A 14,412-nucleotide genomic window follows, 5' to 3' on the forward strand; every position below is an offset into this window, starting at 1 on the left:
TAAAGAAAATGGGGATACTATTTTATGCTAATACAGTTGCTCAGAGGAAGAGATTTTGTTTAACAAGTAATTTTTTCTCAAAAAGCTAGGGGTCAAAATTATTGGCACCTGTTTTCAATACCTTACCTTCCGAAGATAACAACTATCCATACGTAAACGTCTGCACGCATGACTAAGTCGCTTTAGATAAAAGCGTCTGCTAAATGGCATATTCTATTATTAATGGAAATGAGCCCTTTTCTAAAAATATTTTATGAGACTTGAATTGAAGAGGGCAAGTCCATAAGCGCAGACGAAGGATCTCAAGGATTTGGAAAGACTCTGTATGGAGGAATGGTCGAAGATCCCTTTTAAAGGCTCAGTGCAGTGAGTTATTTAAAGTTATTATTGAAAACCAGGGTGCCAATAATTTTGACTCTTATCTTTGAGGAAAAATAATATTAAATTGTTAAACAAAATCTTTATCTGAGCAATTGTCTTTTTTTTCCTTTTACATACAATATAGCTCAGTATTTGTATTATTTATTTTATAGTCTTTTTTTGCTCATCTTTATCAAGGCTAACGATCATTTTGGACCCGACTGCAATTTAAAAGATCTGAAAGATTAAACCTACTTTCCAACCAGTTAATGGACTCAACAATGCTTTATATTAGTTGAATATATATTTTTTTTAAATCTCTATTCCTTGTTTAGTGAGTATTGACAGTTGACGTTTCAAATGACCCCTGTGAATGGTGAAAGGTCTTTTCTTCCTCACGGCCTCCTGTCATTCCCCTTCACACGCTCCTCACGTCTCGTCACACACGTCTAGTGCTTCACCTCACCTTTTCATCATCCTCATCATCGTCATCATCCAGGAAGTGGATGGCACTGATCCTGTTCATGGCCCTGTCATCCCAGGTGTCATCCATCACGTCATTCACCAGGCTCTCCAGAGCACCGCAGCGAGCCAGGTTGTCTGAGCCTAAAACAGGATACATTTGATGTGTGTGTGAGGATAGTAATCGTTCACATCTTTATTAATGATTGGCTTTTCAAAATTATGTTTACATGCATGCTTGAAATGTAAGACCTTTGTGAAAACTAACACAAAAGTGGCCTGAATTCTCCAACTGATTAAAATCAATGTGTTTGGTATGATTGCATCACTCAATCTGCACCCCCAAACCGCCCACCCTCCCCAGATGAGCACTTGGAACCATCCAGATCACAGTTCCAAATCCCAGCTTAGTCACAAGCTTACAGCTAGACAATCTCCCCCCCAACTCGAGCTCACTGACTTGACCTCCACACGTTTTAGATCCTCATCTGCTGCTCCACAAGTGAATGAGGGCCATGGAATGGAACATAAGCACATAGTCCTCTCATTCCGAGCCATGTCAGGGACCAAGGGGGATGGGCGTAACAAGGAACATGCTCCGTAGTCATTCACTCAATGATTCAAATAAAATAAAAACATGACATATGGGTGCAGCAACCAGGTTGTGGAGATCGCGCAAAATCCAAAACAGTTGGATCAGGCCTAGATTCTACCAGGCCTCAGCTGAGTTAGTGAGCGAGCCTCTCCTCGCCCAGCACAGAAAGATTTTAATGGCTGAAGTTCAGTCGGGAGTTAAGCCTCTTTATCTGGGGCAGCAGGCAGCCTACTGGTTAGAGCGTTGGGCTAGTAACCGAAAGGTGGCTAGATCGAATCCTCGAGCTGACAAGGTAAAAATCTGTCGTTCTGGCCCTGAACAAGGCAGTTAACCCAGTGTTCCTAGGCCGTCATTGTAAATAAGAATTTGTTCTTAACTGACTTGCCTAGTTAGAAACACAAGCAATGGACATTAGACCGGTGGAAATGTGTCCTTTGGTCTGGAGTCACAATCTGAGATTTTTGGTTCCAACTGCCGTGTCTTTGTGAGACGTGGTGTGGGTGAACGGGTCTCTGCATTTGTATTTCCCACCTTAAAGCATGGAGGAGGAGTTGTTATGGTGTGGGGGTGCTTTGCTGGTGACACTGTCAGTGATTTATTTAGAATTCAAGGCACACTTAACCAGCATGGCTACCTCAGCAATACACCATCCCATCTGGTTTGGGCTTAGTGGGACTGTCATTTGTTTTTCAACAGGACAATGACCCAACACACCTCCAGGCTGTGTAAGGGCTATTTGACCAAGAAGGAGAGTGATGAGTGCTGCATCAGACGACCTGGCCTCCACAATCCCCTGACCTCAACCAAATTGAGATGGCTGCTTTTCCATCGCAAACCAACAAGTGTTCAGCATATCTGGGAACTCCTTCAAGACTGTTGGAAAAGCATTCCCGGTGAAGCTGGTTGAGAGAATGCCAAGAGTGTGCAAATCTGTCATCAAGGCAAAGGGTGCTATTAGAAGAATCTCAAATATATTTTGATTTGTTTAACACTTTTTTGGTTACCACCTGATTCCATAGTTTTGATGTCTTCACTATTATTCTACAATGTAGAAAATTGTAAAAATAAAGAAAAACCCTTGAATGAGTAGGTGTTCTAAAACTTTTGACCGGTAGTATTAAAAAAAAGAAATCTGGGCAAACAATCTCCGTCGACATTGAAATGACTAAAACCAAATCTATACTGTGTAGAAATTACAATAGACCAACATTTATAGTCTATTCACTCTGTCCAGCAAGCTAACAGTCATACTAGAGTCAGGGGTGGCAATTCCAGTCCTCGAGGACCTGATTGGTGTCACACTTCTTTCTCCATCCCTAGCAAACACAACTGATTAATCAAATTGTCTTCTAAACTGAAGATCATGATTAGGTGATTATTGGAGTTAGGTGTATTAGCTGGGGCTGGGGCAAAACTGTGACACCAAATCAGGCCCACTAGACAATCAGGGAGCATAGCGAATTCCAAAAGCGAAGGAAATAACTATTTTTTGGTACATTTTGACAGTGAGGAAATAGTACGGCCCTCCGGACCTCGGTGACGACCGAATGCAGCCTGCAGGAAAAATGAGTTTTACACCCCTGGGTTAGAGGCTCTGTGATCCCCACTTCCCCCTCTTAATATGCATCATCAATACAGTGACAGATCAGGGATACAGGACTCTGTGTGCTTCTCCAGGTAGTTCATGTGATAAGTGCCCCACGGTTTCGATCATGTTAAGACCGAATCTAATGCTTGTAGGACCCTGGAGAATATGCAAAGGAGTGACTTAGAATGGGAATAGGATATAACCTGTAGGATTAAACTAATTTCACTCTGGGGTAGAATTTGAAGTAAAGGCGCTTATAGCTGACCTATAAATGATTACATACAGTAGGTGTATAGAGAGGCCAGTGACCCCTGAGAAAGCTTTTAGGTAATGAAATTGCCAATGACCAAGATCACGTAATACAAATTGAAACTCATATAGAAAGAATCACTGTGACATTACAGGTCTCTTTTTACTGTAGGCAGCTGCGGTATAGCTAGTTGTCATAGTAGTTTTGACAGTAGAACATACAAAGCTCAGTGACAGCTTAAAATATGATATCCTGGTATTTTTATCATTTTTGAAGGCAGGACGGTATTTGAGGTTTCTGAATAATAAAAGTTCTAAATATGCTTTATGGGTAGTGCATGGCCCTGGGATGGCAACAAATGAATTCCAAGTGGTTTGAATGGGCTTTTCTCCATTCTGATTGCTTTTTACTGTTCAACAAAACTTAAACAAAAATAATAGGAGGACAAAACTGACAGTGAACTAGTCCTAGAACATTGCATAGGAATTAAAATCCCTTTTTGTAGCCTCAAATCCAGAACTAAACCAATGGTTTTCCATTTGCATAGTTATTTGTTAAATTCATAATTTTCATGAATTTCTTAAATTTCCTGCACTAATTTGTTATTAATTTACACATGGCGTTGCGTTTCTTTTGTTCTAGTATGCCTCTATTTCACCCCCACCCAAAATTCCTTTATCAGATTAATTATTCTCCTCTGACTGTATATTTTCGGTTTAAATGCAGTTCTTACTTTCGTTGGATGATTTCCAGGGGTCTCTATAATCCAAGATGGTGTAGCAGTCAGACGTCGATGTCTTTGTCCTGTCCCTTGTATATCTTTTTACATAATTTTCTTCGCATATCTTTTAAAAATATTTTCCTAAACCTCTACTTCCAAATACTCTCCTGTAACCCGCCTCACCCAATGTGGCGTGGATCAGTTTTTTTTCTAAAGTATTTCTATTTACTTCGGATCTGGAATCCTTCAACTGAAGCTAGCCAGCTAACTACCTACCAGCTATTAGTCAGCAAACCATTGCTAGCGGTCATCAGCTAACCTTAAGCTCGGAAAGCTATCGCCAGTTCGAACAGTGTGACTCAAACCAGAGCATAACGGACCTATTATTATTATTATTATTATTATTATTATAATATTTATATTACCCCCCCCCCCCCCATATCCCCGGATTCCTACCGCACGCAAACTCTGAACATTTTCATCTGGATCTTCGCAACTAGCTAACCGCAATCCCGGGTGACTATTCCTGGCTAGCGTTTCCATCCCGGAGCAAGCACCAATTAGCCTGAAGCTAGCCCGGCCTGGGCTCCTGTGCTACCACCGAAGCCCACTCCTGTGCTACAATATCCGGACCCCTTCTACTGCCGGTACAGGGCACGGAACCCCGACGATTCTCTACGACTGGAAGAGCGACATAATCTGACCGAGGATTCCAACAGGCCCCTCAGGTGCGACGTCCGCTGAAGGCCCATTCTGCTAAACAGCTACCTGGAGCTACTTGGTACCGTACTAATTCCTCGACTGGTCTATCGACGTCACCGCACGAAGGAGGCAAAAACAGACTTACCCCCATTGCGACGTCCCCCAAAGGCTAACTTGCCTGCCCCGGTCTGCTAACTGCTAGCCCGCCTGCCCCGGTCTGCTAACGGCTATCCCCGGTCTGCTAACGGCTATCCCCGGTCTGCTAACGGCTAATATCAATATGCCTCTCTCTAATATCAATATGCCTCTCTCTAATATCAATATGCCTCGTCGATTACTGTCCTGGTTAGTGATTACTGTCTTATTTCACTGTAGAGCCTCTAGCCCTGCTCAAAATGCCTTAACCAACCATGTTATTCCACCTCCTACAAATGCGATGACATCACCTGGTTTAAACGTCTCTAGAGACTATATTGCTCTCATCATTACTCAATGCCTAGGTTTACCTCCAATGTACTCACATCCTACCTTACCTTTGTCTGTACACTATGCCTTGAATCTATGCTATAGTGCCCAGAAACCTGCTCCTTTTACTCTCTGTTCCGAACGTGCTAGACAGCCAGTTCGTATAGCCTTAAGCCGTACCCTTATCCTACTTCTCTTCTGTTCCTATGGTGATGTGGAGGTTAATCCAGGTCCTGCAGTGCCTAGCTCCACTCCCATGCCCCAGGTGCTCTCATTTGTTGACTTCTGTAACCGTAAAAGCCTTGGTTTCATGCATGTTAACATTAGAAGCCTACTCCCTAAGTTAGTTTTACTCACTGCTTTAGCACACTCTGCCAACCCGGATGTCTTAGCCGTGTCTGAATCCTGGCTTAGGAAAACCACCAAAAACCCTGAAATCTCCATCGCTAACTATAACATTTTCCGCCAAGATAAAACTGCCAAAGGGGGCGGTGTGGCAATCTACTGCAAAGATAGCCTGCAGCGTTCTGTATTACTATCCAAGTCTGTACCCAAACAATTCGAGCTTCTACTTCTAAAAATTCACCTTTCCAGAAACAAGTCTCTCACTGTTGCCGCTTGCTATAGACCTCCCTCTGCCCCTAGCTGTGCCCTCGATACCATATGTGAATTGATTGCCCCGCATCCATCTTCTGAGCTCGTGCAACTAGGTGTCCTAAACTAGGACATGCTTAACCTCTATGGGCTAGGTGGGACGCTTCATCTACACTGATTGAAATGGATTTAATGTGACATCATTAAGGGATCATATTGTAGGTTTCACCCCTGTCGCTATCTAGAAACCGATGTGAGGTGGTGATTCATAAAAATGATCAGGTCAATAAAAGTGTTGTTTCCTTCTCCGTATAGGCCATTTACAGTTGATGTCGGAAGTTTACATACACTTAGGTTGGAGTCATTAAAAATCATTTTTCAACCACCACAAATTTCTTGTTAATAACACCCCGGCCATTCTACAATCTAAGCTTGATGCCCTCAATCTCACACAAATTATCATTGAACCTACCAGGTAAAACCCCAAATCCGTAAACACGGGCACCCTCATAGATGTCATCCTAACTAACTTGCCCTCCAAATACACCTCTACTGTTTTCAATCAAGATCTCAGTGATCACTGCCTCATTGCCTGCATCCGTAATGGGTCTGCGACCAAACGACCACCCATCATCACTGTCAAACGCTCCCTAAAACACTTCTGCGAGCAGGCCTTTCTAATCGACCTGGCCGGGGTATCCTGGAATGACATTGACCTCATCCCGTCAGTAGATGATGCCGGGCTATTCTTTAAAAGTGCCTTCCTCACCATCTTAAATAAGCATGCCCCACTCAAAAAATGTTGAACAAGGTATAGATATACTCCTTGGTTCACTCCAGACCTGTCTGCCCTTGACCAGCACAGAAACATCCATTGCGTTCTGCATTAGCATCGAATAGCCCCCATGATATGCAACTTTTCAGGGAAGTTAGGAACAAATATACATAGGCAGTAAGAAAAGCTAAGGCTAGCTTTTCAAACAGAAATTTGCATCCTGTAGTACTAACTCAAAAAGGTTCTGGGACACTGTAAAATCCATGGAGAATAAGAGTACCTCCTCCCAGCTGCCCACTGCTCTGAGGCTAGGAAACAATGTTACCACCAATAAATACACTAGAATTGAGAATTTCAATAAGTATTTCTCTACAGCTGGCCATGCTTTCCACCTGGCTACCCCTACCCCGGTCAACTGCCCGGCACCCTCCACAGCAACCAGCCAAAGCCCCCACCATTTCTCCTTCACCCAAATCCAGATAGTTGATGTTCTGAAAGAGCTGCAAAATCTGGACCCATACAAATCAGCCGGGCTAGACAATCTGGAGCCTTTCTTTCTAAAAATTATCTGCTGAAATTGTTGCAACCCCTATTACTAGCCTGTTCAACCTCTCTTTCGTGTCGTCTGAGATTCCAGAAGATTGGAAAGCAGCTGCTGTCATCCCCCTCTTCAAAGGAGGGGACACTCTTGACCCAAACTGCTACAGACCTATATCTATCCTACCCTGTCTTTCTAAGGTCTTCGAAAGCCAAGTTAACAAACAGATTACTGACCATTTTGAATCCCACAGTACCTTCTCCGCTATGCAATCTGGTTTCAGAGCTGGTCATGGGTGCACCTCAGCCACGCTCAAGGTCCTAAACAACATCATAACCGGCATCGATAAGAGACATTACTGTGCAGCCGTATTCATCGACCTGGCCAAGGGTTTCGACTCTGTCAATCACCACATTCTTATTGGCAGACTCGACAGCCTTGGTTTCTCAAATGATTGCCTCGCCTGGTTTACCAACTACATCTCAGACAGAGTTCAGTGTGTCAAATTGGAGGGCCTGTTGTCCAGACCTCTGGCAGTCTCTTTGGGAGAGCAACATCAATGATGTTGCTCTTGCTGCTGGTGATTGATTCTCTGATCCACCTCTACGCAGACGACACCATTCCGTATACTTCTGGCCCCTCTTTGGACACAGTGTTAACTAACCTCCAGACGAGCTTCAATGCCATACAACTCTCCTTCCGTGGCCTCCAACTGCTCTTAAACACAAGTAAAACTAAATGCATGCCATTCAATCGATCACTGCCCGCACCTGCTCGCCCGTCCAGCATCACTACTCTGGACGGCTCTGACTTAGAATACGTGGACAACTACAAATACCTGGGTGTCTGGTTAGACTGTAAACTCACCTTCCAGACTCACATTAAGCATCTCCAATCAAAAATTAAATCTAGAATCGGCTTCCTATTTTGCAACAAAGCATCCTTCACTCATGCTACCAAACATACCCTCGTAAAACTGACCATCCTACCGATCCTCGACTTCAGTGATGTCATCTATAAAATAGCCTCCAACACTCTCATCAACAAACTGGATGCAGTTAATCACAATTCAATCTGTGATTATCTGTTTTGTCACCAAAGCCCCATACACTACCCACCATTGCGACCTGTACGTTGGATGGCCCTCGCTTCATACTCATCGCCAAACCCACTAGCTACAGGTTATCTACAAGTCTCTGCTAGGTAAAGCCCCGCCTTATCTCAGCTCACTGGTCACCATAGCAGCACCCACTCATAGCACGCGCTCAAGCAGGTATATCTCACTTGTCATCCTGTATTTATTTATTTATTTATTTATTTATCTATCATCTTGCTCCTTTGCACCCCAGTACCTCTACTTGCACATTCATCTTCTGCACATCTACCATTCCAGTGTTTAATTGCTATATTGTAATTAGTTCGCCACCATGACCTATTTATCGCCTTACCTCCCTTATCCTACCTCATTTGCACATACTGTATATTGACTTTTTGTTTTCTTTTGTTCTACTGTATTATTGACTATGTTTTGTTTATTCAGTGTGTAACTCTGTGTTGTTGTATGTGTCGAATTGCAATGCTTTATCTTGTCCAGGTCGCAGTTGCAAATGAGAACTTGTTCTCAACTAGCCTACCTGGTTAAATAAAGGTAAAAAAAATAATATACACTGCTCAAAAAAATAAAGGGAACACTTAAACGACACAATGTAACTCCAAGTCAGTCACACTTCTGTGAAGTCAAACTGTCCACTTAGGAAGCAACACTGATTGACAATACATTTCACATGCTGTTGTGCAAATGGAATAGACAACAGGTGGAAATTATAGGCAATTAGCAAGACACCCCCAATAAAGGAGTGGTTCTGCAGGTGGGGACCACAGACCATTTCTCAGTTCATATGCTTCCTGGCTGATGTTTTGGTCACTTTTGAATGCTGGCGGTGCTTTCACTCTAGTGGTAGCATGAGTCGGAGTCTACAACCCACACAAGTGGCTCAGGTAGTGCAGCTCATCCAGGATGGCACATCAATGCGAGCTGTGGCAAGAAGGTTTGCTGTGTCTGTCAGCGTAGTGTCCAGAGCATGGAGGCGCTACCAGGAGACAGGCCAGTACATCAGGAGACGTGGAGGAGGCCGTATGAGGGCAACAACCCAGCAGCAGGACCGCTACCTCCGCCTTTGTGCAAGGAGGAGCAGGAGGAGCACTGCCAGAGCCCTGCAAAATGACCTCCAGCAGGCCACAAATATGCATGTGTCTGCTCAAACGGTCAGAAACAGACTCCATGAGGGTGGTATGAGGGCAAGACGTCCACAGGTGGGGGTTGTGCTTACAGCCCAACACCGTGCAGGACGTTTGGCATTTGCCAGAGAACACCAAGATTGGCAAATTTGCCACTGGCGCCCTGTGCTCTTCACAGATGAAAGCAGGTTCACACTGAGCATGTGACAGATGTGACAGAGTCTGGAGACGCCGTGGAGAACGTTCTGCTGCCTGCAACATCCTCCAGCATGACCGGTTTGGCGGTGGGTCAGTCATGGTGTGGGGTGGCATTTCTTTGGGGGGGCCGCACAGCCCTCCATGTGCTCGCCAGAGGTAGCCTGACTGCCATTAGGTACCGAGATGAGATCCTCAGACCCCTTGTGAGACCATATGCTGGTGCGGTTGGCCCTGGGTTCCTCCTAATGCAAGACAATGCTAGACCTCATGTGGCTGGAGTGTGTCAGCAGTTCCTGCAAGAGGAAGGCATTGATGCTATAGACTGGCCCGCCCGTTCCCCAGACCTGAATCCAATTGAGCACATCTGGGACATCATGTTTCGCTCCATCCACCAACGCCACGTTGCACCACAGACTGTCCAGGAGTTGGCGGATGCTTTAGTCCAGGTCTGGGAGGAGATCCCTCAGGAGACCATCCGCCACCTCATCAGGAGCATGCCCAGGCGTTGTAGGGAGGTCATACAGGCACGTGGAGGGCACACACACTACTGAACCTCATTTTAACTTGCTTTAAGGACATTACATCAAAGTTGGATCAGCCTGTAGTGTGGTTTTCCACTTTAATTTTGAGTGTGACTCCAAATCCAGACCTCCATAGGTTGATAAATATGATTTCCATTGATTATTTTTGTGTGATTTTGTTGTCAGCACATTCAACTATGTAATGAAAAAAGTATTTAATAAGATTATTTATTTCATTCAGATCTAGGATGTGTTGTTTAAGTGTTCCCTTTATTTTTTTGAGCAGTATATATAAAATAAAAAAATTGGCAAGCTTGCCCTCCCAAAGTTGTTCACTTGTTGTGCTAGCAAGTTTGCTAGCAGTTCTTAGATGTTAGCAGTTTCTTACTGGTGATGAAAATGGATGTTGTTAGATTTGAAAGAAGTGATGGCAATGTAGATTGACGATAGTCTTTCTAAAAATGTCTTTATGCAAAAGTTTATAAACATATTTTACACACACACACACACTTTTATTTTCACAATTTTAAATACAATTATCAAAAACGCATATACCAACTTCAAGAGAAACTGGTGGTGGCGGAGGTGCACTGTTTAATGACATGTACAGTACTAGTCAAAAGTTTGGACACCTACTCATTCAAGGGTTTTTCTTTATTTTTACTATTTTCTTAATTGTAGAAAAATAGTGAAGATATCAAAACTATGAAATAACACATATGGAATCATGTAGTAACCAAAAAAGTGTTAAACAAATCAAAATCTATTTTATGTTCTTCAAAGTAGCCACCCTTTGCCTTGATGAGAGCTTTGCACACTCTAGGCATTCCCACAACCAGCTTTACCTGGAATGCTTTTCCAACAGTCATGCAGGAGTTCCCAGATATGCTGAACACTTGTTGGCTGCTTTTCCTTCACTCTATTGTGTTATTGACTGTACTTTTTTTTTTTTTACATGTAACTCCGTGCTGTTGTTTTTGTTGCACTGCTTTGTTTTATCTTGGCCAGGTCGCAGTTGTAAATGAGAACTTGTTCTCAACTGGCCTACCTGGTTAAATAATGGTGAAATAATTTAAAAATATATATTTTTAAAACTCTGCAGTCCAACTCATCCCAAACCATCTCAATTGGGTTGAGGTCAGGTGATTGTGGAAGCCAGGTCATCTGATGCAGCACTCCACCACTCTCCTTCTTGGTCAAATAGACCTTACACAGCCTGGAGGTGTGTTGGGTCATTGTCCTGTTGAAAAAACAAAATGATAGTCCCACTAAGCCCAAACCAGATTGGATGGTGTATCGCCGCAGAATGCTGTGGTAGCCATACTGGTTAAGTGTGCCTTGAATTCTACATAAATCACAGACCATGTCACCAGAAAAGCAGCCCCTCACCATCACACCTCTTCCATGCTTCACGGTGGGAACCACACATGCAGAGATTATCCGTTCGGGTTGGTAGGTACTACAGTGCCCATAGAGTTGTCATGTTATGTTGCTACTATGATAATAAACAAGGATAACCAGCTATCTTAGTGAATCGGGCCATACAAAACAAATTGGCCCACTCACACGGCTCTAGTGTGTGTGGGGATGGAATAAGCTAGCTAGAAAGCAAGCTAGCTAGCTACTACAACTCAAATCAACAGAATAATGCACGTTTTGCAGAAATTAATAGTCAAATATTAAATCTGATTAATGTCATTCTTTATTTCATGGTACACTACATGACCAAAAGTATGCGGACACCTGCTTGTCGAACATCTCATTCCAAAATCATGGGCATTAATATGGAGTTGGTCCCCCATTTGCTGCTATAATAGCCTCCACTCTTCTGGGAAGGCTTTCCACTAGATGTTGGAACATTGCTGCAGGGATTAGTGAGGTCGGCACTGATGTTGGGCAATTAGGCCTGGCTCGCAGTCGGCGTTCCAATTCATCCCAAAGGTGTTCGATGGGGTTGAGGTCAGGGCTCTGTGCAGGCCAGTCAAGTTCTTCCACACCGATCGACAAACCATTTCTGTATGGACCCTTTTAATTTTATTTATCTATTATTTAACCAGGTAGGCCAGTTGAGAAGAAGTTCTCATTTAGAACTGCAACCTGGCCAAGATAAAGCAAAGCAGTGCGACAAAAACAACAGTTTTACAATGCCCCCGTGCTTTGTGCACGGGGGCATTGTCATGCTGAAACAGGAAAGGGCCTTCCTCAAACTGTTGCCACAAAGTTGGAAGCACAGAATTGTCTATAATGTCATTGTATGCTGTAGCTTCAAGATTTCCCTTCACTGGAACAGCCCAAACCATGAAAAAAAGCCCAAGGCCATTATTCCTAATCTACCAAACTTTAGAAGTTGGCACTATGCATTGACGCTGGTAGAGTTCTCCTGGCATCCGCCAAACTCAGATTCGTCCGTCGGACTGCCAGATGGTGAAGCATGATTCCTCACTCCAGAGAACGCATTTCCACTGCACTAGAGTCCAATAGCGGCGAGCATTACACCACTCCAGCCGACGCTTGGCATTGCGCATGGTGATGTTAGGCTTATGTGTGGCTGCTCGGCCATGGAAACCCATTTCATAAAGATCCAGACAAACAGTTATTGTGCAGACGTTGCTTCTAGAGGCAGTTTGAAACTTTGTAGTGAGGGTTGCAACTGAGGATAGAGGATTTGTATGTGCTACGAGCTTCAGCACTCGGTGGTCCCGTTCTGTGAGCTTGTGTGGCCTACCACTTCGCGGCTGAGCTTTCATTGCTCCTAGATGTTTCCACTTCAAAATAACAGAACTTAGAGTTGACCGGGGCAGCTCCAGCAGGGCAGAAATGTGACAAACTGATTTGTTGGAAAGGTGGCATCCTATGTCGGTGCCACGTTGAAAGTCACTGAGCTCTTCAGTAAGGCCATTCGACTGCCAATGTTTGTCTATGGAGATTGCATTGCTGTGTGCTTGATTTTATACACCTGTCAGCAACGGGTGTGGCTGAAAAAGCCAAATCCACTCATTTGAAGGGGTACTATTTGGTATGTCTTTATTTTTGCTGAACTACTTGCTGGGGCTGAGTTAATATTATTTTTTTACCTTTATTTAGCTAGGCAAGATATAACTTGCAGGATATCATTGTAGCCAATGTGTGTTAGCCAGTATACCTGGATTTACTAATACTGCTGCTAGTAACATTAGCAATGTTAACCCTCAGGCTAGCATGTGGCTAACTATAGCTACCATCGGCCAACAACGGAGTTTTAGCCAGTTTGGTTATAGACGTTCAATGTCTACTATGTAAAGAAATGCTGATATGCTGAACTGCTAATAAGTGATGCGTTTCAAGGCTGCAAGTGGTTAGCTAGTAGGGGTAAGCCAGCAGAAGTGTAAAAGGGGCAATGCTAAAAGCCTGCGCGCTGTATAAGTGCAACTTTATTTTTAGCTGACAAATGTAAAAAAAAAAAAAAAAATCACAGGATATGGTCAAATGATAAATTGGCTTTATTCAGAGTGCCAATTTATTTTTGCAAAAACAACGAGGACTCGATATGTGGGTCTTTGCTGTCTTATGTGGACAGTGGCTTCACTCCTGCTCGTCTAATGCTCCTCTTTACATTATAAAAAATATACATTTCTCCCGAAATACAAATGTAAAGTGATATGTCGTATTGAAAGGATAAAACAAATCTTCCCTTTAATGCAGAGTGCCAAGCAGAGAAGGATCAGGTCACATTTTTACAGTCTTTAGGCACCCGAGTGGCGCAGCGGTCTGAATCTCAGTGCTAGGGGCGTCACTACAAACCCTGGTTCGATCCCAGGCTGTATCCCAACCGGCCGTGATCGGGAGTCCCATAGGGCGGCGCATAACTGTCCCAGCGCTGTACGGGTTAGGGGAGGGTTTGGCCAGGGTAGTCCGTCATTGCAAAATAAGAATTTGTTCTTAACTGACTTGCCTAGTTAAATAAAGGTTAAATAAAATAAAAATGACTCGGCCGGATATCGAACTCCCAATTTTCCAGTCTCAGGGCGGATACTCTATCCACAAGACCACAGAGATGGTAGTACATGAGAAGACCTTACCTTTACTGTCAGGTTCTAAAGGCTGCTGGGGCAAGAGAACACAGGTGAGCACTTTTTCCCCCGACTCTGGATCCATGTCATTCTGGAAGGTGAGTAGAGGCTGGGACTGGTTCTCTGACAGCCACAGGGCCTTGAGTCGCAGCATGGTCAGAGATATGGGTAGGTGGAGTAGTCTGGAGAGAGATGATAATGTGTTATTGAAAGTCTGCAGAGAATATTTTGTGACCCTTATTGATTTGTGGACAGCTCAGAGTCTATGTTGGTGTCAAATAGTATGACTGACTTTGCTACATCTAAAAGCATTACTGGGTCTGGTGTATAATAAGATAAATAATATACACTACAGG

General features: G+C 43.7%; 1 protein-coding gene across 1 annotated transcript in view; it reads right to left on the minus strand.

Annotated features, from left to right (window-relative positions):
- LOC115153435 (leucine-rich repeat-containing protein 1-like) overlaps window positions 1-14,412 on the minus strand; it is a 69,759-nt gene that overhangs the window by 2,521 nt on the left and 52,826 nt on the right. The window contains exons 12-13 of the mRNA XM_029698875.1: window positions 14,066-14,238; window positions 827-966 (exon numbers count right to left, since the gene is read on the minus strand). Coding sequence (XP_029554735.1) covers window positions 827-966; window positions 14,066-14,238 — 313 coding nt within the window. The remainder of the gene's footprint in view (window positions 1-826; window positions 967-14,065; window positions 14,239-14,412) is intronic.

The sequence above is a fragment of the Salmo trutta genome, chromosome 18 (genome assembly GCF_901001165.1).
Source record: "Salmo trutta chromosome 18, fSalTru1.1, whole genome shotgun sequence".
Lineage (NCBI taxonomy): Eukaryota > Metazoa > Chordata > Actinopteri > Salmoniformes > Salmonidae > Salmo > Salmo trutta.